We start from the raw sequence: 23,017 nt of genomic DNA, 5'->3' as shown, positions 1-23,017 counted from the left end.
ATTTCATTTTCTAAAGCACACAAACTTTAATGAATTGAAAATAAGCAATGGAAACAAAGTAACTTTGACATGAAAATGGAAGGAAAGGAAGAATCAATCTGGTGTGAAGAATGTTTTGGTTCTCCTTCCTTTTCCTCTTGGGCTTCTTCTGAATCCTCCCATCGGAAAAGTCCAGAATCTGCTTAGAGGCCCTGATATGCTGCTTTCTTCTATACATTGAGCCTTCTGAAAGTAAGTCTCCAAGGTCCATATTTTCCATGAAAGGTGGGAAGAAAGAAGCTTTATAAATATCAACTAGCCATAACATTAAGCAAGCACAAGGAAAGGGGTTGGCAAAGGACAACCCTATGAAGTCTCCAATGACCATCTTTGTTGTTCTCGACTACTTCATCCTCTTTGAATTCCCATTTTTTTTCTGGCCCTCCAGAAGAGGCAATTCACTTTGGGAATAGGTTGCTGGAGAAGCAATAGTAAACAAAGTGTGGTCATGGGGATGCAGATGGCTCCCAAGTCTGTTTTAGGGACCCTTGACTCCTCTAAATCTTTCCTAGCCATAAAATCTTCCAGTTGTTTCAGTTCCACTTTGTTCTACTTATCTGATTTTTAAAGGATACTATGGGTTTCAAAAGCATAAGAATTACACTTCCAATTCTGTTTCTTTGACATTTTTGAGTGTCTATGGGCACACCTACATGAGCTAATACCCCAGGGCTGATCCAGAGTGGGAGGATATTTGCATCCACCACCTCTATGCCTCTGCAGTAGGGAATCCACTCGATTTTGCCTTGCTGGATAGCCACCCTTTCCATTGTCATCTTTTTGCTGTCATAGCGGTGGCACTGGCCACAGAACTCCAAAATGCTCCTGCTCTTCACTCATTGACTTTTACAATGCTTGCAAAAGTGCCAGCCTAACTTGAATGCCCAGGGAAGGCGGGAAGAGCATTTAAGCAGCGGCATCCAGCTCTGAATTGGAACTAGTCCAACTGTTTACACTGTCCCAAAGTAAGGGAAGCACTGAAGCAGTCCCCATGTGGATAATGCAGAACAAGACTGCCTTAAACAGAGTTGCCAGGAATTAGCTTTATGTGTCATTTGGATACCACAGAGTCCACCACCCCCAGCTCAAGTTATTTGCTCTGTATAAATGGGCCCTATGTCACCCTGAATGAAATCCCAGAAACAGAAAATTGGCTCCCGGATCCATTGCTGTTGGATCGCAATTTCCAGTTGTTGTTGTAATCATGGGCATGGCCATGGCCACCATCCTACCAGGTAATTGGCAATGAGAGAAGGCTTTGTTTTGTTCCTCTCTTCCTGATATTATAGTATCTTACATAGTATTTAAATATGTTAGAAAAGCTGCTCAGAGACAAAATCCATATTATGTTGTGGTGTTTGGTTCGGAGCACCACAGGTTGGTGACCTGGGAAGACAGTCCTCATTAATGCCATGAAGTAAATCTGATTTTTATACAGAGAGAGAGAGAGAGAGAGAGAGAGAGAAGTGTAACTAGAGTTTAGTAGATGGGGTGTGTTGGAGCATACAAGGAATCAGCTAATGTGTGTGTGTGTCAACTGTAAAATAAGATGCATGAGGCTGATTGAGTTATGCCTGGGGAGATGGCTGAGCCTGGGACTTTTGGATACTGTTACATTTTTGTTCAGGCTTGAGCTATGCAGGTGCTTAGAAAGAGACAGTTTGAAGAGGAAAACAGAAAGAGAAAGAGGTTGGGGTGTACTCTTGTTTCATGAGCTGCTGAAGGAGTTTATCCACATGGACAAGGAAATACTATTTTAATTCTCTCATAAAAAGGACATTATGTGAGTTGATGCAACTGATCACATTGTACATATGTTGTTCTGAATTAAGAAGAGTAAACTACTTGTTCTTTACTGTTCACCTGCTTGGCATATTTTCTTTCTCTGGCAAGGTAGGAAACATTTTTTTCCTGGCTTCAGAAAAGCAGTTCAGTGTTGTCTCTGTCCACATTTTTTGCTCCTGGCTAGTAAGTGGTCATAGCATTGTTTGAAAGCTGCCTTTTAAGATCAGGAAAAACATTGCCCTGTATTATGTTCTACTCACATAATATAACACACAAACAAAAAAACTTCCATTCATGCAGGCTAGCTCTTCCAGCTTACCACTAGGCACTATTGGCTCCACACTTTAAGGTAGCAGTCTTTGGGCTGTGATGAGCTAGGAAGAAGAAAATGGAACTCTTTGTCATTTTGGTCTATTGGTGCAAAGCAGAAAGAGAGAGAGAGAGAGGAGAGAATAAAACTTGCAAACCCTTTTGGGATGAGGTTATTTTCCCATTTTCTTACCTGCAGAAATAACTTAATTCAATCTCTGAAGATCTTGATGTGCCCATCTTATTGGTTGCATTGCAATGGTAAATGCCACTGTGTTTTCTACTTGCTTTGTTTATGATCAACAAAACACCTTCCGAAACCAGCTCTTGCTCTTTTTTATACCATGCATAAGTCAGTTCCTGGGGGTTAGCCGTTCCCACTTCACATCTCAGCTGAAGGGACTGGCCCATCATGACTACATCTTTGGTTTCAGGCAGAGCTATTACACCCCTGGGAGCATCTACAGGTAAGAGGAAGAAAAAGAATATATCAAAGAGCCATTGTCCAAGGACACGGAAAATCCTAGAACACATGAACAATGAAAAGCCACACCTGCAAGCCATATCAAATTAGAAAGGTGCTGGTCCTTTTGCTCTCACCTGGGGCAAAACCTTAGTGAAAGTTGACCATCTTTTTTTATAGTTACCTTGGTGTGTTAAAACATCTTTTCTTGTCAAGGATGTTGCTTACATCCCTAAGCAACATGATATTTTATCCCATCACCTAGATAGGCCTCTCTTGAAATTCATATATCAGCTTTATGCAAGTGATATAGGGAGAGAGAATTAAGGGCACCCTCTTGGCATCATATTTGGAACTGCCAAGACTGAATGAATGCATATTTTTCCTTAAAGGGTATTGATGGGACCTTGGGCAGACAGGAAAGAGTAACAGTGTTCAGGGATTTGGACTGCAAGCGATGGCTCTGGTTGTATTCATTCAGATGTCCAAGAACATTTTCTCAGAGGGTCTGAAATCTAGATGGCTATTCATCAGATGGTGACCAGCAGCAGAGGTTTGTGAGCCTCTGCTGCATGGCTCACAAATATAATATAATGATATATTTTATTTATATTCCACCCTATCTTCCCGAGGGGACTCAGGGAGGATTACAGTACACATATTCAGCAAACATTCAATGCTGTTATATATGAACAAAGACAGACAGTACATAATCAGAGGTAAATGTTTCCCATCTTTTTCCATCTCCGGCATCTGGAGGCTGTGCTTGACTCCAGCCATGGGTGTTGCTGTCTCTCCATCTTCCCTGCCAAGGAGCTTTATTGCCTTTAGACACTCATAATTGAATCTCTAGCATGTCCGCATGTGTGCTTTTTTATTACCTCCCCACCAAAGCAATACCTATTTATCTACTCACATTACTGTTTTCGAACTGCTAGGTGAGCAGAAGATGAGCTGATGATTAGGAGCTCACCCCAACCCGGGCTTGGACTGTTTACCTTCCGATCATCAAGATTTTCTGCAGTGGGTGGTTTAATCCGCTGTGCTAAAGCCTGGCTCACCACTTTGTAAATGTCAAGTTATCCTGAAAAGTTTCACATTTCTAAATGGAGATTTGAATTCAGCATTGAGTCAAGTGGGACAAGTTGATATAAATGATCTCCATTAATAAATGGGAAATAAAAACTGAATAAAAGTATTTGGCCAATATAATAAACTTAAACTGGGGAATTTATAGGCAAAAAAAGTAAGCTTATACTTATAAAAGGACAGAAATCAGAGAAAGGATTAATTAATTAATTAATTAATTATGACATTTATATGCTGCCTTCTCACCCTGAAGGGGACTTAGAGCGGCTTACAAATTATATGTAAATACAATATATTATATTATTAGGATAGCACAATATTAGTAACATACATTCCCATATTGTGCTACAGCACTATACTGTAACATTATTAGTAATATTACATGCAATATGAAATATATCATTATTATATTGTATTATTAGTAGTATTATATTGTATTACATTATAATATTATCAATATTATATGTATATACAATAGATTATATTATTAGCATAACATCATATTAGTATTATATATAACTATACTGTACTATACCACTATACTGTAATATTATTAGTAATATAATATGTAATATAAAATAAATAATTCTTGTATTATTATTAGTATTATATTGTATTACATTATAATATTATTATCTATATTATATGTGTATACAATATATTATATACACATAGCACATCAGTAATATATTAATACTATAACTTATTATATTAATATATAATCCTTAAAGTGCCAGTTTGAATAGCAGCAATAAGTCTGATTAGCAAAAGCAGTATATACATTGATGATAAAAATGATGAATATATTATAAGAACACTACAAAAGAAATGGTAAAGAAAGCCCTCTCACAAAACAAACAATAGAGGAAATAAGGAAGTGAGTTAAGAAAATTAAAATGGGGAAGTAGAAAGACTTAGAAAGAAAATTTATTTGGAAATGGTACAAGACCAACTGTCAAACATGAGAATGCTGGCATTATGGAGCAAATAAAGGTTGGTATTCCCCTTTCCTCTCGGAGCTTTTCCTTTTTTCCCTTCAAGTGAGCCTGGGCTTCAGCAATGGAGTTTAGAAAGCACCCTATCCAGCCCATTATGGTGGTGGGGGGAGGGGACCTGGATTTAAAAAAGCATCTGAGTTAAGATACCACACCTTATGGAGAGGAAGGGAAGGAGGAAAAAAAGCTAAAAGAGTGGCTCTCCAAGCCCCCAAATGCATGCGTGTGCACCCCATCCACCATCCCGCAGGTCCCCAACTCCCAGTCAGTCCTACTAAATAAAAATAGCCAGGAAAATAAAGGAAACTCCAAAATATTCAACTGTGATTCTGAATGGGGAGGAGCCATGATCGACTGCCATGTGGTCCCGGTATAGATGGGAATCCATGATGGTTGGGCCCTTGTCGTTACAGATACCGGATCCAACCAAAGAAGCCAGATTGGCTGAAGGGAATGGCTAAAAATGGATCTGGGCTCAAGCCTAGTACTTATTCCTATTCACAATGTGTCTAATTCAGGTATAAGGAAACTGCAACTCTCCAAATGTTGACTGTATTGTCGAAGGCTTTCATGGCTGGAATCACTAGGTTCTTGTGGGTTTTTTCGGGCTATAGAGCCATGTTCTAGAGGATTTCTCCTGACGTTTCGCCTGCATCAATGGCAAGCATCCTCAACCTCTGAGGATGCTTGCCATAGATGCAGGCGAAACGTCAGGAGAAATGCCTCTAGAACATGGCTCTATATCTCCAAATGTTGTTGTTCTGGACCTTCCAGACACTGGAGCCAGAAGAGCTAATGATGAAAAATGATGTGAGTTACAGCCCAACAATATATGAAGGCCAACAAGGGACTCAGGCTGGATGGGTTCCTTCTCCACTGTTTACTTACATTGCACATCTAGCTTCATCATATTTCTGGATCTCTGTGACCCAGTCTCACTCTTTAGAAGACATTTCAGCACTCTCCCATGGTCCCCAAAACTGGGTTCAAAATTCAACACTGTGCGGATCACTCCATTTTCAATGGTTGTGTCTTGTGAAGACAAACGATCTTCCTCCAAGCCACTAAGAGTCAAAGTCATATTCTCCTCTGGACAATGGTAAGGTGCCGAACAGATCACTTTAGCTGTCTTCCGTTCTTCAATTTTCACCGGCACAGTTTCCATCTTGGGTTCTGGAAGTGTTTCTGCACCCAGAGAAGGAAAAATAAAAGCCAATGTTTTGGAGGAGAACGAAGAAAGAAATTATCAATTTACAAAGACTTCTCCTGAATTCTGTCCACAATAAAAAAGTGTTTACCACAAGGTCAACATATATATAATATCTATCCTTGTCTTTTGGCATATTCTGATATATTAGTAAAGATAAAGGTTTTCCCCTGACATTAAGTCCAGTCTTGTCCAACTCTGGGAGGTGGTGCGAATCTCCATTTCTAAGCCAAAGAGCCGGCGTTGTCCGTAGACACCTCCAAGGTCATGTGGCTGACATGTCTGCATGGAGCACCATCACTTTCCCGCCGGAGTGGTATCTATTAATCAACTCACACTTGCATGTTTTTAACTGCTTGGTTGACAGAAGCTGGGCCTAACAGTGGGATCTCACCCCACTCCCTGGATTCAAACCGGTGACCTTTTGGTCAGCAAGTTCAGCAGCTCACCGGATACATTAGTGTTGCCAGAACAAATACTATATTTATGAGGAAAAGTTGCAGGGAAGATGTAATTTTATTTTGTTCATTTATTCTGAAACATTATTGTTGTTATTACCCCATTATTCTCTCAGAACTGGAAGCAAGGTTACTTTCTTGCTGTCATGCTTGGTCATACTTTTAGCATCCATTACACTCTTATTACATTCCAAATAAAGTAAGGGTAGCATGAAAAGCACATGGACCCCTTTGGGAGGCATTGCGGTCCTTTTGGACCATGAATCCTCAAGACACCAACACACACACAAACTTGAAATACCCTTGAGGAACTGCATCATGCTGTTGAGAGTAGCTCTCCATCCTGATACAGCCACCAAAAATAGATTCAAAGAATGGACTGAAATGAGATGGAATTGGGCACATTATCATTTTTAATCATCTAAAATGGCAGCTATGGTGGCACACTGTAACCCTCTGGAGCTCTAGAGAACTCAAAACGGGTCAGCGGAGCCCTCCATGGGCACCCTATGGTTATGGTACTAGTAGCCATTGAAGACAATTCTTTCCACTTTAGATGATTTGGGAGCTCCACACAAACACATACACACACCTTGTGATTTCTTAAGATCTGTTAGGAATAGGATTCATCTTCTAGTCCCAATTCAAGGTGCAGATTATCACCCACAAAGCCCTGAATGGTTTGGGACTCACCTACCTTCACAACCACATTTCCTTCTATGAACCTACACCATCTCTTCGCTCCACTGGGGAGGCCCTCCTTCTCTCTCCCACATCCATCACAAGCACAGCTTTTGGGGATGAGGGAGAGAGCCTTCTCCGCTGTGGCCCCTTGATTTTGGAACTCGCTACCTAGTGAGATTAGGCAAGCCTCCACCCCGGCAGCCTTTAAGAAAGGCCTAAAAACCTGGCTCTTATGGTTTGCCTTTGACAAATGAACACATACCCCCATACCATGTCTGCCCAAATACAGATCTGTCATATTGATGCACTTTCTCTTGTCCCTTAGTGAAGGTTAACCCCATTGTTTGCTCCTTCTGAGTTCTCCCCTCAGACACGCACTACTCCATTTACTTATTTCACCCAGGGGTTTATCAATTTTATTCTGTGCATTTGGCCCGCCCCCTGTGGTTTTATTTCTCCACCATTTTATTTTGTGTTGTTTATTGTATATCTGTTATTGTTTACATATTACTTTGATGTTTATTATCTGTTTGCTGTATTTTACTTTGCTGTATTGTAAGTCTTGGGCTTAGCCTCATGTTAGCCACTCCGAGTCACCTTAGGGGAGATGGTGGCGAGGTATAGATAATTGTTGTTGTTGTTGTTGTTGTTGTTGTTGTTATAGGATTTACTCTTTTCTCTAAACATCAAAGTGGATGGAAATAATTCTCTGTTTGCAATATCAACCTGGCATAGTTCTGGTCTGAAGGTTGTGAACACCGAGTTTCAGGATAATACTGTGAAAGGAAAATCTGAGGGTCATGACTGAAAAGCAACTCTTATATGCAATGTGAGAAAATCATAACAGCCCTACCGTGCTCTTACCTGTAACATTTACTGGAACAATCATAAATCTTTTGAGTGGCCAAGGATAGCTTGTAATTGAAGCAAGTACTCTTGCATGGTATGTGCCACTGTCCTTTGTCTGGAGCTGGGTAATCATCAAGCTGCAATTCGCAAGGGTAAGATTCCCTATAAAGTGTACTCTCCCCTGAAAGTGTGAAGATGTTAGGTTCACCTGGTCCATTGGTGTTTTGGAGCTGTCATACAACAGGTGATCATTATCGTCCTCCAAAATATCAGGTTCAAAATGCCACAGTACAGAAATAGAAATGACAGTATGAGGAGTTTCATTGATATAGCATGGAATCCATACACAGGATCCTTTCCAGGAAGCACGAGAATTGAGTTTTATGCTCAATGTCGTTTTGTAACACTGGTCACCTGAAATCAAGAAATGAATGGTCAGAAGCAAGTAGATTACTTTCCCTTTCCACATATAACTCTCTGGACTTCCATTCTTTGTACAACTACCACTCAGTTGCCACCTGGTGCATTATTTTGATATCTGTGAACAATCAATCATTTAGACCTGGAGAGGCTACATATTGTCCAAAATAGGTCACCATTCCTGATAGGTGTATTTGAATCTTTTTTTTTTTCAGGCTAGAGCTTTATCTTGTGTTTCTTGCAAGTTCTATGTCTTCCTACAGTTTCTTGCTTTCTTCATATTCCTTCTTACACTCTTAGTGAGAGTGTACCTCAGATTTAAATAAATTCTGAAACTAAACTTTGTCCAGATTGACTTTGATAGATTTGGCAAATGTTTGAATTGAATCAAGACTTCGTTGTAGCTGACTGAATCTGAACCAAGATGTTCCGGATAATAATAATTGGAAGAATACAAAAACAGACATTGGTGCTCATGAAATTGTGTTATATGAGGATTTGCCTTCAAGGTGCCTAGTGATTTATGGAAACCCTATGAATTTCAAAGAGTTTTCTTATGCAGCAAATACTCAGAGGGGGTTCTGGCAGTTCCTCCTTCTAAAATGTAGCCGATGGCACCTGCTATTCATTAGTGGTCTCCCATCCAGTTACTAAGAAGGGCTGATACTGCTTGGCTTCCATGATCAGACAGGATCTGGTGCCTTGATGGGATTTAGAGTATTTATGTTAGCCAGCAATGGGTCTACACTATGGACCTTATCATATGTGCCGCTGGAATCACCACACATCTTGCAGGATCTGGGGGTGCCTTCTGGGTATGTGGAACTCATCACCCCATCCCCGCATTGCCTGGCTTCCCCCCATAGATCCCAATATAACATGGGAAGTCTCCCATGTTGCCGTTACAGTGGCATTTAGTTTTCTGATGGAGCCCTGCTGGAAGTAGCTGCACATCATGGAATGGGAGCCAGTAGGGCCCATCACAAAACTAAAAAGGAACTGGTATGGCCACCAAAATTTACCTCGCCTGATGAGGTCATAAAATTTAACCAACCTGAAGTGAGCTATCCAAGGTGCTGAACCTATTTCCTTGCTCCATGTACCTATGCTGAGCCTTGCTCCGGCGGGAAGGTAACAGTGCTCCATGCAGTAATGCCGGCCACATGACCTTGGAGGTGTTTACGGACAACGCCGGCTCTTCGGCTTAGAAATGGAGGTGAGCACCACACCCCAGAGTCGGACACGACTGGACTTCATGTCAGGGGGAAGCCTTTACCTTTACTATGTACCTATGTTAACTTCCAAAAATGGAAAATGTGTTCCTAACTGTATTCCTGAAGTGAACTATCCAAGGTGCTGAACCTATCCCCTTTGCTCCATTTGCCTATGTTAACTTCCAAAAATGGAAAATGACTGTCTTTGAGCTAAAACCCCAAACTGATATTACATCCCTTCTTGTTATACCAGGAACAACAGTACTGCTGCTAAAGGAATCAGTAGGTCATGGTCTCAACTTCCTTTACACTTGGCCCTCCTGAGTTAGAGCAAAATTGGGATCTTAAATTTTATCATCTGCCCATTCTAGCAGCTCTCTGTTTCTGACTCACAAATAACATCAAGCAGGACTCTAGGTGAGATGTTCGTGCCCACACTGTTACTGACTTCACACCAGTAATTGCCAAACTGTTGAAAAGCGATTTCTGGAAAGATGAGTATTTCATCAGAAGCATTCAGCTGTTGCCCTTCATGGTACCAGGTATAGGTAAAATTACGTGGGTTTGCCATTCCCACTTGACACCTCAGCTGTACAACACTGCCTTCAATAATATACTCTGGTGCTCCTTTCCAAATGTTTACCTCCTTGGGGGCAACTGTAAGTCAAAAACAAAACATCAAAATGAGACACTTTCATGTGGAATCAACTAAATGACAAAGAAACATATAATTAAGACATGTGATCCAGGATGATTTCATTGCTGTAAGGTCAAAATAATAATGTATACTTCCCCACCACCACCACCACCCACCATTTGCTGCCTCTCTTTCTCACAATTCACTCTTTCAGTGCTTACAAAGTACAAACAAATTCCATTAATTTGAGGAGAGGTCTTTCTTTCATTAGTTCTTGAGGTTTATTTATTTATTTGCCCTATTTATACCCTGCCTTTCTCTACCCCAAAGAGGACTAAAGGTAGCTTACATATAGGCAATTATCCAATGCCTTAGAACATATACAATTCCAATAACACTAAAATTAAAATTAAATTAATACATATTAAGCATTTAAAAACATTACATTCAATATTAAAACCATGCCATCCATAATTGTAGTCCAAGGCCATTCCATAGGCATTGTACATATTCCATATCTGTTATTGCACTGCACTATTCTCCAAAAGCTTGATACCAAAGCCAGGTTTTCACTTGCCTTCTGGAGGCCGGGGGGGGGGGCTAATCTAATGTTGCTGGAGAGGGATTTCCACAGCTGAGGGGCCACTACTGAGAAAGCCCTGTCTCTTGTTCCCACCAGTCGCACCCAGGGGCGGCTCATCCATTACGCAAAGTAAGCGGTCGCAGAACACTTTTTTTTTGCCAGGGGCACAGAGGCACCTCTGTAAATGCCCCTCGACCACCACTTAAGGAGCACCCCCTCAGCTCACAACAGCTCTAGCAGTCCGGGGGGAGCCTCAGCTTCCTTGCCTCGCTGCTGGGTGATCCTCTTCCTGAAGGGGCCAAGCCCTTGAGCCTCGCCTAGCCCTTGACATATGCGAGTTGTAGTTACTGGGATGTATAGTTCACCTACAATCAAAGAGCATTATGAACTCCACCAATGATGGAATTGAACCAAATATGGCACACAGAACTCCCACGATAAACAGAAAATATATATCAATGATTGGTTGGGGGGGGGGGGGCAAAATACTGTTTACTTACAATTGAAAATTACCTAGGGCTGCCTCTGGTCGCACCTGGGAAGAAGGCGGAACCAAAAGCATCACCTCCCCAGACTATCTTAATCTCCAAGGTCAGTTTGGAACTGCTGGTACATACACTACAGTGAACTGTAGTATATTTACTTTTCAGCAATCAAAATACATTCACTATTTTTAAAAATCCATGTGTTCTGCTTTTCAGTGACTGTGCTATGGTTCCTAAGCCATTGGACAATCAGGGGTGGCTTTATCAGATGGAAATAAAGATGTCTGCAGCATACAATAATCTTGATGAATGTTCACTTGTTAGATCAACCTGAACTTCTGATAGCACTGATAAGATTATCCTGTATGTTTTTTAATAAACCGGTCTTTGCTTTACTTGTTTACTGTATTTTCTGGCGTACAAGACTACTTTTTAACCCAAAAAAACTTCTCAAAAGTTGGGAGTTGTCTTATATGCAGGTGTCGTCTTATAGATCAGATGCTGAAAAACAGCTGTAGCTAGATCCCCACCATATGCAGTGACCGTATGAAAGCAGCAAGGCCGGTGCTGAACAAGTATGGTAGAAGAAAATCCACTCACCAGGATTCACAAAAAGAAGTAATGGCATGGTTTTAATGGTCCCGATGACCGATGAGGGGGCGCCTCACCGGGAAGGTATAAGTGAAGGGCGGAACAAGTTGCCACCATCCGGGATGCCTGGGGTATGGAAAAAAGAGATAGAGCGGCACTGTCCCCAGAAAAACAGGCCTCTTTCACCTGTGTGGCCTGCCCTTGTATCCTATTACCATACCTTCTTCTATGCCTCTCAGATCTCACTCCTGAGGACTGCAGTGAAGTGGCACAGGGGAACATTTGACAGATCTGAGAGGCAGAGAAGAAGGTACGGCAATAGGAAAATTACCATATTGGAATCAAATCTGATGTTTTAAAATTTGTATTTGGTGTGCGTTGGAAGAGGGGTAGTCTTATAAGGTGAGTATATCCCAAACCCTATGTTTTAACTGGAAAATTTGGGGATCATCTTATACTTCTCAGTTGCTTTATACACCAGAAAATACAGGTAATGATTTTATTTGAAAAAGAAAGAACATTATAGAATGGCAATAATAAGCAAGAATTTGTGATATATAATACAAAAGCTTCACAGCTACATTCTACAAACTGTCAGTGACATCGGCAGCACAGCAAGGCAAGGGAACATGATCACAATCACCTTAAGGCTATAAACTACTTTATTTACAACTATAAACATTAGCACATCGCAAAACCGCTTCCTCTCCATCTGGTAGCTACATCACGAGCACACAGAACATGCTGTTATCAGCACTAGTCCACACCTCCTGCATTCCAGAGTGACGTATGACGTACAACGCACAACACTGCATCCATTGTTCTATACACTTTGATTTATGACCTCTCTAGGAATGCCGTTCCCTCCATGATACAGTTAACTGTTTCCACACAGGAATACTCTCGGCACATAGCATTGCATTTTAAACACACATACATACATACTTTGAAATCTACATTACAAATTACAAACAGCTCCAACACATACTACTACTAACCCCATCAAAACACAAAAACAGAAACAAAACACACAGCAACACACATATACACACACAAATTAAGTGAACAAACAAACAAGAAAATACTTCTATGAACCTCACACTCATTGTCTGATTGTTTTTATCTCTTATTATTCCTATTATTCTCAACCCTTGACCATGCTTCTACATTTGTTACCATTCGTCTCATTCATAAATCCTACAATGAATAATTGTCCCCATAGTTGTTGTCAAAAGGTAATAAACAAGTCCCAATCTTTCTGAATTAGATCAGAGGTTTCTCTTTAATTGGCATAGTCAGTTTGTCCATCTCAGCTAGTTCACAGATCTTCATCAGCCATTCCTCTTGAGTTGGAGTAACTGGTTCCTTCCATCTCTGAGCAGAAGCAATTATTGCTGCAGTTATCATATGTTGTAATAATCTTCCAGATGTTCTTTCAAGATGGCCATGCAGCATTCTCAACAAATAAAGTTCTGGTCTCATTGTGAATTTAACATTAACCATTTATTCCAGCCTCATCGGGGAGTCCAATATTTCCAGGTCTTTCTGTAAGACATCCACATATGATAAAATGTCCCGACATTGTCATCCCATTTCCAACATTTACTAGAACTGCCTTTATTATACATCTTAGGAAGTCTCTCTGATGTAAAATTCCACCTATTGATGCACCCCCATAAAATATTTGCCTCTGCCATTAACATGCTCTAACTGCCAGTGGTAATAAATATCCAAGAACTAAATTGCATTACTCACAGTGAACATCCACAGTGACTGCTTGAGATGAATTACAGCCAAGCCAGTTGCATGCTTCACATTCATAAGAAGTTGCTGGTCCAGGTGATGCAAGGAAGGTGAGTAGTTTTGGACCACTGTACCTAAGTTCCACAGTATGGGAATCTGACTTGGCCCAGTTGTACCAGTTGTCATCAGGTAGACTTCTGCTCACGGAGCAGTTCAGTCTGACATTATCTCCTTCCTTTATGGGTAGATCATTTAGAAGAACAAGCTGGACACCCAGGGGACTATCTGGAAAACCAAATCAATGCATTTCTTTAGGGAGTATATAGATCATAACAGTATCACAGCGAATATATGTACATGTGGAAACATGCTTAAGAACCAGTAAATAAAATAGAGAAAAATCTATGTAAATTAATATTTGAAATGTATTTAATTAACATATTTTGCACTAGTCTTCATCTCATGCTATCACTGTGCTCCCGCTATCCATATCCAGGAATGATAAGAGCTGACAAACCAGAAGGTAATAGAAAAAGCCTAGATCCCCCAAGACTTCAAGTTACAAGACTGGGTCAAGAACTATGAAATCCCAAACTTTCAGGAGTAGTGCAATTCCATTTAGGACTGACTTTATTGCTTGGTCCTAACAACGGAACTTGTCTTTTGTTATTAATCAGTCTTGACTCCTTGGCTCTTATCCTCACCATAAAATCCAATCACTGTTTCATAACAGCCTGACCCAACTGAGATTAAACCATACAGTACTTTTAGTGCACACTTTATCGAGTCATCTGCTTCTCACAATATACTATTTGTTTATTTATTTATTTACAATATTTAGATTCCTCCCTTCTCATCCCAAAGGGGACAGAGCGAATCACAGAACACACAGCACTGGGCTGTGGCACAGTTAGTTAGTAGCCAGCTGCATTAAATCGTTATTGACCAAGAAATCATGATTTCGAAACCAACCCGGGATGGAGTGAGCTCCCAACCATTAATAATCTAGCTTGCTGTTGACCTATGCAGCCCAAAAGACAGTTGCATCTGTCAAATAGTAAATTTATGTACCGCTTAATGTGTGGAGGCTAATTTAACTAATTTACGACACCATAAAACCTTCCAAAAGAGTGCATAAGAATGAGGAAGTATTCCATCAAGACTCGGTGTCACAAGTGGACAGTGAAGCGACAGCTCCCCCTGTGGCCGTAATCGAGCATACCCTCACAAAGCTGGAAAGCTGGAATGTTAACTTGCCTCTGTGTCTGTCTATATGTGTTGTATGTCTATGGCATTGAACGATTGTCATGCCTATGTGTATTGTAATCCGCCCTGAGTACCCTGCAGGGAGAGAAGGGTGAAGTAGAAATACTGTAAATAAATAAATAAATAAATAAATAAACACATATACATCAAACATTCAATGCCGATTATACAATGAGAAGACAGACAACATAGATAGAGGTATATATAGGCTTTTCCCATCTTTCGGCAACTTGGAGGCTGTGCTCAGTTCCAGCCACAGGGAGGTGCTGTTGCTCCATCTTCCCTGCTGACAAGCATTTTTGTTTGTAAACTTCCTCCTTTTTGATAGAATTGCTGTGCCTAAATACCTCCCCACTTTAAAACAGTACCTATTTATCTACTCACATTTCTGTTTTCGATCTGCTAGTTGGGCAGGAAGCTGGGCTGAAGGTCAGGAGCTCACCTTGATCCAGACTTTGAACTCTCAATCATTTGTCTGGCAAGATTTACTGCAGCTGGTGATTAACCTGCTGTGCTAAAGCCCGGCCTTAACTGTTCTCCTTACTTTTCTTACATTTCATAGTTTGGTTGGGTGAATAGAAACATGGGCTTAAGTTGTGAACTTGTTGTTGATTGGTGGGATTTATACCTCTGAGATAAGCCAGTTGGGGATATTATCCTACTCCCCCTCCCCTTACATCTATATTGATCAACAGATGGCATGAAAAAATAGAGTTCAGTGTCATCAACAGATGACTGAAACCTAATCCCAGATCTTCTGATTATCTCAGCTTCACATAAAATCTATATTTAAAATATAAAAATTGATAGGCACAGGGGGAACTTCAAATCTCAGAAGAACACCCCTCTACACACACAATCCCCTTCTGATCCAGTAGAAATGCTCCAATGCCACTTTATGAATCAAATAAACAGAAAATATCACTGTATCCCCTGTCCCTACATCTACCCCCGCCACAGAAGTAGTCCAGCAAAATATACCATGGCCAATGGTAGTAAAATCTACACAGATATTGAGGTAATTCAATAGTTCTTTATGCCCTGTCCAAAGGAACACATACATACATATAACCCAGAAGTATGTGCATTTACACAACAGCATGATTTCAGCCACTATCTTTTCAGTTAATCCCATTCAAAATATCATACCCACATCACACTCACGTTTCACATCCAGCTCCAACGTTGTCTTGGATTTGTGTGACCCATCCTTGTTAGTCAGCAAGCATATCACCTTTTTCCCCTCATCTTCCCATGTTGGTTCAAAACTCACTATTGTCTGGATTGTCCTGTTTACATTGTTCCAGTCTTGACGGTGCTTCTCTAAACCATGAAGAATCAACATAATTGGCTCGTCGGGGCAATGGTAAGAAACTGAACAGATCACCATCATCTTCCACAATCCTTGGGTTTCCATGCCTCTAGCTTCCATCTTGGGTTCTGGTGGGGTCTCTGAATCCAGAAGATAAAAGGGAGAACATTGGTACATGTTTTGGGGAAAGTGAGAAAATGAAACATTTGGTAAATTTGGGGCTGTTCTACATGACTTCTTAGTATGGCCTCAATTTAGAACAAGGAGCCCCCGGTGGCGCAGTGGATTAAACCCCTGTGCCAGCAGGACTGAAGATTGACAGGTCGCAGGTTCGAATCCGGGGAGAGGCAGGATTCCCTATACCAGCTCCAGCTCCCTATACCAGCTCCAGCTCCTCATGCGGGGACATGAGAGAAGCCTCCCACAAGGATGATAAAACATCAAATCATTCGGGCATCCCCTGGGCAATGTCCTTGCAGATGGCCAATTCTCTCACACCAGAGCGACTTGCAGTTTCTCAAGTCTCTCCTGACACAACAAAAAAAAATTAGAACAGTGGTTCCCCAACCTTTTTTTGACCAGGGACCACTTGACCAGGGACTACTCTCCAACATTAGTACCAAAAGGATTATGAATCAGTTTTTGGTCAACTTTAGATCTAATTTGGTTATTTGGGGTGCTGACTCAGGAAATTGCATTGGATGGACCACATCAGCTCTATTTTCTGATAAAGAACATATGCCATCCAGTAGTCACCATCTGCTCACCCACAAAAAACCATATTTAATAATCTAGAGCTGATGTGGTAATAGTGATCTTCTGTGGGTAGTCATCCCGACATCCCCATTGCCTTGGCACTATAAGAGGGTTTTGCAAGACCAGTTGCTCTCGTTGCCACATAGTTTCGAGGCAACGGTGCAATAATGGTGAGGCTGCTGACCATATTTTTGTTCTTGTGGACCACTGGTGGTCCAGGGACCACAGGTTGGGAACCATTGATTTAGAATGACTGAATGACCTCAATAGTTACTTTTTAATACATTTGCTGAGATCCTTCATTGAGGTCATATAATTCTCCACATGTAGAATCATGTGATTGTGCTATACAACTCTTGTGATCTTATTGCATAACCGATGTTCTATTTCTGTAGAGTAATTTATGCATGCATTAAAAATAGGATTCCAATCACATTTATGCATAACATTGGTCAGGAAATTTTCCCTTTAACCCCTTGTGCCGACAGGACTGAAAACTGACAGGTCGCAGGTTCGAATGCGGGGAGAATACGATTGAGCTCCCTCTGCCAGCTCCAGCTCCCCATGTGGGGACATGAGAGATGCCTCCTACAAGGATGGTAAACAAAAAAAATCCAGGCATCCCCTGGGCAACGTCCTTGCAGACAGCCAATTCTCTCACACCAGAAGCAACTTGCAGTTTCGCAGGTCGCTCCTGACATTGGGGGGGGGGGGATCTGAAAAGTGATGCTTCAAATTAATTCTGCAGATTCCATGGACTGTTAAAAAAAATGAATGAGCCCAAGACTAAATCAAATCTGCCATACTTTGGGTATATCATGAAATAATCAGAAAAGATTATAGTGGAATGAAGTGGGAAAAGAGGGAGACTGTTCCAAAATGGATTGGGTCAAAGAAGCCACAGTCATGAGTTTGCAGGATCTATGCAAGGCAATTGGTGACTGGCGGTACTGGAGGTCTCTTATTAGTGCCTGACATAAGCCAAAATTGATTTGAAGGCATGTACCAACAACTGTCCCAAAATAAAATGTTATGAAGGTCTAGTAGGACTTGGGAAGATCCTGTGGGCTGAGTATACAAAACCAAGTTTAAGAATGGACCAGATTTTGTCATCTTCATATATAGGATGCCAAAAAAATAAAAACACATCTGCAAAATGTTTACCTCTAACATGAATTTTTGCACTCCGGGACAAAATATGTACTCTTGTAGGGTTTTCATCCAAAATGACTACTTTTGCTTGATATGTGCCACTGTCATTCATGCGGAGATCAGTAATCATCAGACTGCAGTCTCTTTTGGCTAGATCTCCTACAAACCTCACCCGCCCTTGAAAGTTAGGACTTATTAGGTTTACATGGTCCTCCAAAGTTTTGGAGCTGTTAAACAATGGTTGAACATTGTAGTCGAACAACACATCAGCCGAAGAAGGGCGAAAAGACCAAACTACACTAGCAAGGGGAAGATAAGCAAAGTGAAATGTTTCATTGATCTGGCATGGAATCAACACACAGGATCCTTTCCAGGTCACCAGGTTTTCAGGGTGTATGCTCAAAGGATTTCCATGACACAGGGAACCTAAAATGGAGAAACACAAGAAATGTATTGGTCAGTTCCTTCTATCTGCCCAAACCCATGGTCATTTGCTGACCTCTCTTTGACCAACACTTTCTTTCTTCCAAACTTAGTTAACAAAATGTACATTTGAAACAATATTAGGTCCAGCTAGCATCCCTGATATATTACTCGAAAATTCCCAACATGATTGGCCTTGAAGGCCTATGTAAACAAAAAGGTCTGAATAGTAGGAGGTTATGTATAGTGGCACAGTGGGTTAAACCGCTGAGCTGCTGAACTTACTGACCAAAAGGTTGGTGGTTTTGATCCGGGGAATGAGGTGAGCTCCTGCTGTTAGGCCCAGCTTCTGCCAACCAACCTAGCCATTCAAAAACATGCAAATGTGAGCAGATCAATAGGTACCGCTTCTGCAGGAAGGTAACAACCCTCCATGCATTCAATTATACATCATAGATGCACCTTAGATCTCACAGGAAATCGCCTTGTCTCTCCCTGCATCAAGTAAGTCCGTCTTAAATGACACTTCTAACATCTCAAGAAACTGTTTTAAAATACCATACAACCCAAAATACATATTATTAGGCCAATGATTAGGGGAAATTTCACCCAAATCTACCCAGGGGGCACATGGGAACCGATTCATGATATATAACATGAACTAAGAAGTTGTGGTGGCTCAATGGGTTAAACCCGCATGCTGGCTGAACTGCTGACCTGAAAGTCTGCAGTTCAAATCCACAAGATGGGGTGAGCCCCCATCTGTCAGCTCCAGCTTTCCATGTGGGGACATGAGAGAAGCCTTCTACATGATGGTAACACATCCGGGCGTCCCCTGGGCAACAACTCTGCAGACGACAAATTCTCTCACACCAGAAGTGACTTGAAGTTTCTCAAGTCACTTCTGACATAACAAAAAAAGCAAGAACTAGTTTTTTCCACCCCATGTTTTCCCAGAGATCAAAAGGAGCAATAATAATCACAAATCACATCTGAACTATTCATACATTACCATGAATTAAAAACAGCACCAAGAAATTTTTCATTTTGGCTCCATGCAATTGCCAAACCTGGGTAAGGAAAACCAGAGTGCTGATTAGAACTTTCACTATATCCATAGTAAGATAACAAGGATGGGATAGGTTTGGTTATGTGATTCTGCAAAGGGGGAATGTCTGGCTAATTAGTATGTGAGTATGTCACACAGTAACATTTCATTGTACACCTAAACTCTTTATTCTTCATCAGACAATAGGAATGTGTACTGAAATGTCTCTCATTAATGGCCTAAACACATTAAGTAGAATCTTGCCACAATTCAGATATTTATTTGACGACTTATTTGTGTGCCATATCTTTCACAAATAAGCTGTACACAAAGCTCTTCAGAAAAGAGGCAACATAATACAATGCCGATAGTTACAATCTATCTCAAGGCAATATTAGGGACTTGCAATTGTAGAAAGAAGCAAAACAGAGCTTAATTTTAAAATGCAGTCACTGGTTGCTGTGAGATTTCCGAGCTGTATGGTCATGTTCCAGAAGCATTCCCTCCTGACATTTTGCCCACATCTATGGCAGGCATCCTCAGAGGTTGTGGGGTCTGTTGGAAACTAGGCAAGTAAGGTTTATATACATATCTGTGGAATAATGTCCAGGGTGGGAGAAGAACTCTTGTCTGCTTGAGGCAAGTGAGAATGTTGCAATTGACCACTTTGATTAGCACTGAATGGCCTTGTAGCTTCAAAGTCTGTCTGGTTGCTGCCTGGGGGATCCTTTGTTGGAAGCAACCAGCCAGGTTTTGAAGCTGCAAGGCCATTAAGTGCTAATCAAGATGGCCAACTGCAACATTCACACTTGTCTCAAGCAGACAAGAGTTCTTTCTCCCACCCTGGACATTCCACACATATATAAACATCACTTGCCTAGTTTCCAGCAGACCTCACAACCTCTGAGAATATCTGCCATAGATATGGGTAAAACATCAGGAGAGAATGCTTCTGGAACATGGCCATTCACCCCAGAAAACTCACAGCCACCCAGTGATTCTGACCATGAAAAGCCTTTGATAGTCACCTTGACAATCCATAGAGAGCCCTTCCACACAGCCCTTTCTCCCAGAATATCAAGGCAGAAAATCCCACAATCTCTGCTTTGAACTCAGATAATGTGAGATATTCTGAGATATATGGCTGTGTGAAAGGGCCCATGGTCACATCCCCAGGGAGAATCCAAAAAAAAATGCAAACAGCCAAAATGAACAAACCAAGTGTAACAATTTTCATCTCTGTTAGCATCAGGTTTTCCAAAGCGAATCGACTTTCATCACTTATTTCAGACAAGCCCCTCTCTCCGAAACATGGAGACAAGAACGTTCACTTAGAAATGATTTCAGATCAGGCTGCACAGTGAAAATAAAATAAGCTGGAAATACTATGATCTGGTGGATAACATGCCAGCATCAAAATCAGGTTTTACCATTACTGTTCCCCCTCCGGCAGCTCAAAATGGCCAGAAAAGTAAAACTAGCTATTCAGAGCAAATTGAGACGCAAACTCACCTGTAATGTGGTCAGATCTGACAGTGATTCCTTTGCTGGGATTGAAGTATTTCAGTCAGAAGAGGTATTTCTGTGTTCCTTTGGTGTGTTTTTCACTCAGACCAAATGTTTGTGTAAGTGGGAGAAAGAAGAACTGGTACAGGGACAAGTCAAGGACAGTTATTGGCATCTAAACCTTTTGCTTGAATTGCACAGCCAAATGTTCTTATCCCCATCCCACCTCAGAACAAGTTGTTTGCGTACCTGGGGAAACAGCTTTGCATTACCAGGTAGCGACATGGGACCGGAGAACCAAAGAATGACTATTCTGTAGAATGCTTGGCAGTTCTGCATCTAAATCCTTGTTTTAGAAGCCACTGTGGACCTTTCAGCACCAGACATGCTGATGAGCTACAACGGGCACTTCTTCCCTACTATGTGGTATTATCATTGGACTGTCTCCATATTTCAAGGAGGCAGGAAGGAATATAAAAGACATCTGAAGTCTGACTCCTCTCTGATACTCTTTCCCAACAGGGTGGCCGCTATGAAAACAGAGCCAAATGGTTTGTCCCTTCATGTTTTTGTGCTTACCTCTATGCCCTCTTGTGCCCACCTTTAGTCAAACACTCCCTCCTGGAAAGTCATGATGCCACTGCACTCTTTCCTCATGCAATGAACATGCAGTCTTTGTACACCTTTTGTTGGATTCCTGACAAAGCAAATGCTGAACTTATCATTAACAGACTACATAATCAGATGGAGCAACATTTGTCCTCAGATGGCTAGCATTAGTAGCAACATTTGCTTGTTGCTGCTAGTGGTTTGCATCTGATGAGGATGGCATGTTTACAGCGTGACCTTGGACAGCTGGTACCAAACCATTAAATGGTGCACAGGATAACATCATGTTCTCTTTTACTCCACAACTTCCAGAAGCTAGTAGTTGTAGTTCCTTTGGTGAGTGGTATACAACCTCACATTATTGCTTAGCCTCAACATTTTGTCATTTTTTACGTCCCCCCTCCCCTTGTGGGAAAGTTTGATTGCACAACTCCCGTTTTAATGAGCCCCCTTCCGCAAATAACCTGTTTCCCCTTTATCTCACCCGAGTTTTTAATCCGTTTTTAATTAGCTCTTCTTTTAATCATTACATGTAGCCTGCCCATTGTCACTGTGATTGTGTTTACTGTAATTTTATATTTTTATGCATTCATATGTTTTATGTAATTATGTTGTTTCTTGTTTTCAGTTTTATTTGCTGTAATTTGTTGTTTGGGCTTGGCCTCATGTAAGCCGCCCTGAGTCCACATCGGGGAGATGGTGGCGGGGTATAAATAAAGTTATTATTATTATTATTAGTAGTAGTAGTAGTAGTAGTTTGCTCCCCCTCCCCAAAACAAAAACATTCTCAAGGTATCATGAAGAGTGATTTAAAACATAAGAGCTGGGGAAATGCAGGCAAAATATGAGAGCCTCAGTCCAGTTTTCCTGGCTTCTAGGAAGAGTTTAGTCTTGATTTGCTCTAGAACAGTGATTCCCAAACTCTGGTCTTCTGGGTGTTTTGGAGTTTGTCTCCCAGATTGTCTGGCCATTCACCAAAGTGTCTGGAGCTGCTGAGAGTTGAAGTCCAAAACACCTGGAATACTTCTCTGGGGCCCCTTCCACACAGCTGAATAAAATTCCATATTATCTGCTTTTAACTGGAATATGTGGCATTGTGGACTCAAATATCCCAGTTCAAAGCAGATATTGTGGGATTTTCTGCCTTGATATTCTGGGTTATATGGCTGTGTGGCAGGGCCCTGAGAATTTCTTCTCTAGAACCCATTCAGTTGTCTTTTTGAGCAGGCTATGGTATCTATAGAACTCTTCCCCAGCAGTGGATTTTGAATTAGTTCTGGTTTTCTGCATTGAACCAAGTCATACTTCATTTCAAAACACTGTGCCCCATAAGAACTGCACTTAAATCCCATATAGAACCAGCCAGACACTGTAGCAATCACTTGTTTCTATTA

General features: G+C 41.1%; 1 protein-coding gene across 4 annotated transcripts; it reads right to left on the bottom strand.

Moving 5' to 3' along the window:
* Nucleotide 1: 1 nt before the first annotated feature.
* LOC132780248 (B-cell receptor CD22-like) lies at nucleotides 2–21,690 on the bottom strand. Of its 4 annotated transcripts, none has more exons than XM_067460708.1 (12): nucleotides 21,594–21,690; nucleotides 21,021–21,153; nucleotides 19,473–19,530; nucleotides 18,050–18,463; nucleotides 15,982–16,269; nucleotides 13,564–13,836; nucleotides 9,906–10,169; nucleotides 7,894–8,292; nucleotides 5,569–5,865; nucleotides 2,327–2,594; nucleotides 2,144–2,198; nucleotides 2–237 (listed from the first exon to the last, which is right to left on the bottom strand). In XM_067460708.1, the coding sequence occupies exons 3-11, from the start codon at nucleotides 19,504–19,506 to the stop codon at nucleotides 2,153–2,155; spliced, it is 2,283 nt and encodes a 760-aa protein (XP_067316809.1). In that variant the 5' UTR covers nucleotides 19,507–19,530; nucleotides 21,021–21,153; nucleotides 21,594–21,690; the 3' UTR covers nucleotides 2–237; nucleotides 2,144–2,152. The 4 variants fall into 4 exon arrangements, with proteins under 4 accessions (XP_067316809.1, XP_067316808.1, XP_067316810.1 ...); XM_067460707.1 differs by lacking the exon at nucleotides 21,594–21,690 and adding an exon at nucleotides 21,264–21,576; XM_067460709.1 differs by lacking the exon at nucleotides 21,594–21,690 and having other exon boundaries at nucleotides 2–247; nucleotides 2,145–2,198; nucleotides 21,021–21,577.
* Between the last annotated feature and the right edge of the window lie 1,327 nt (nucleotides 21,691–23,017).

This window comes from Anolis sagrei, chromosome X (assembly GCF_037176765.1).
Source record: "Anolis sagrei isolate rAnoSag1 chromosome X, rAnoSag1.mat, whole genome shotgun sequence".
NCBI lineage: Eukaryota > Metazoa > Chordata > Lepidosauria > Squamata > Dactyloidae > Anolis > Anolis sagrei.
This window is presented reverse-complemented; position numbering and strand designations above follow the sequence as displayed.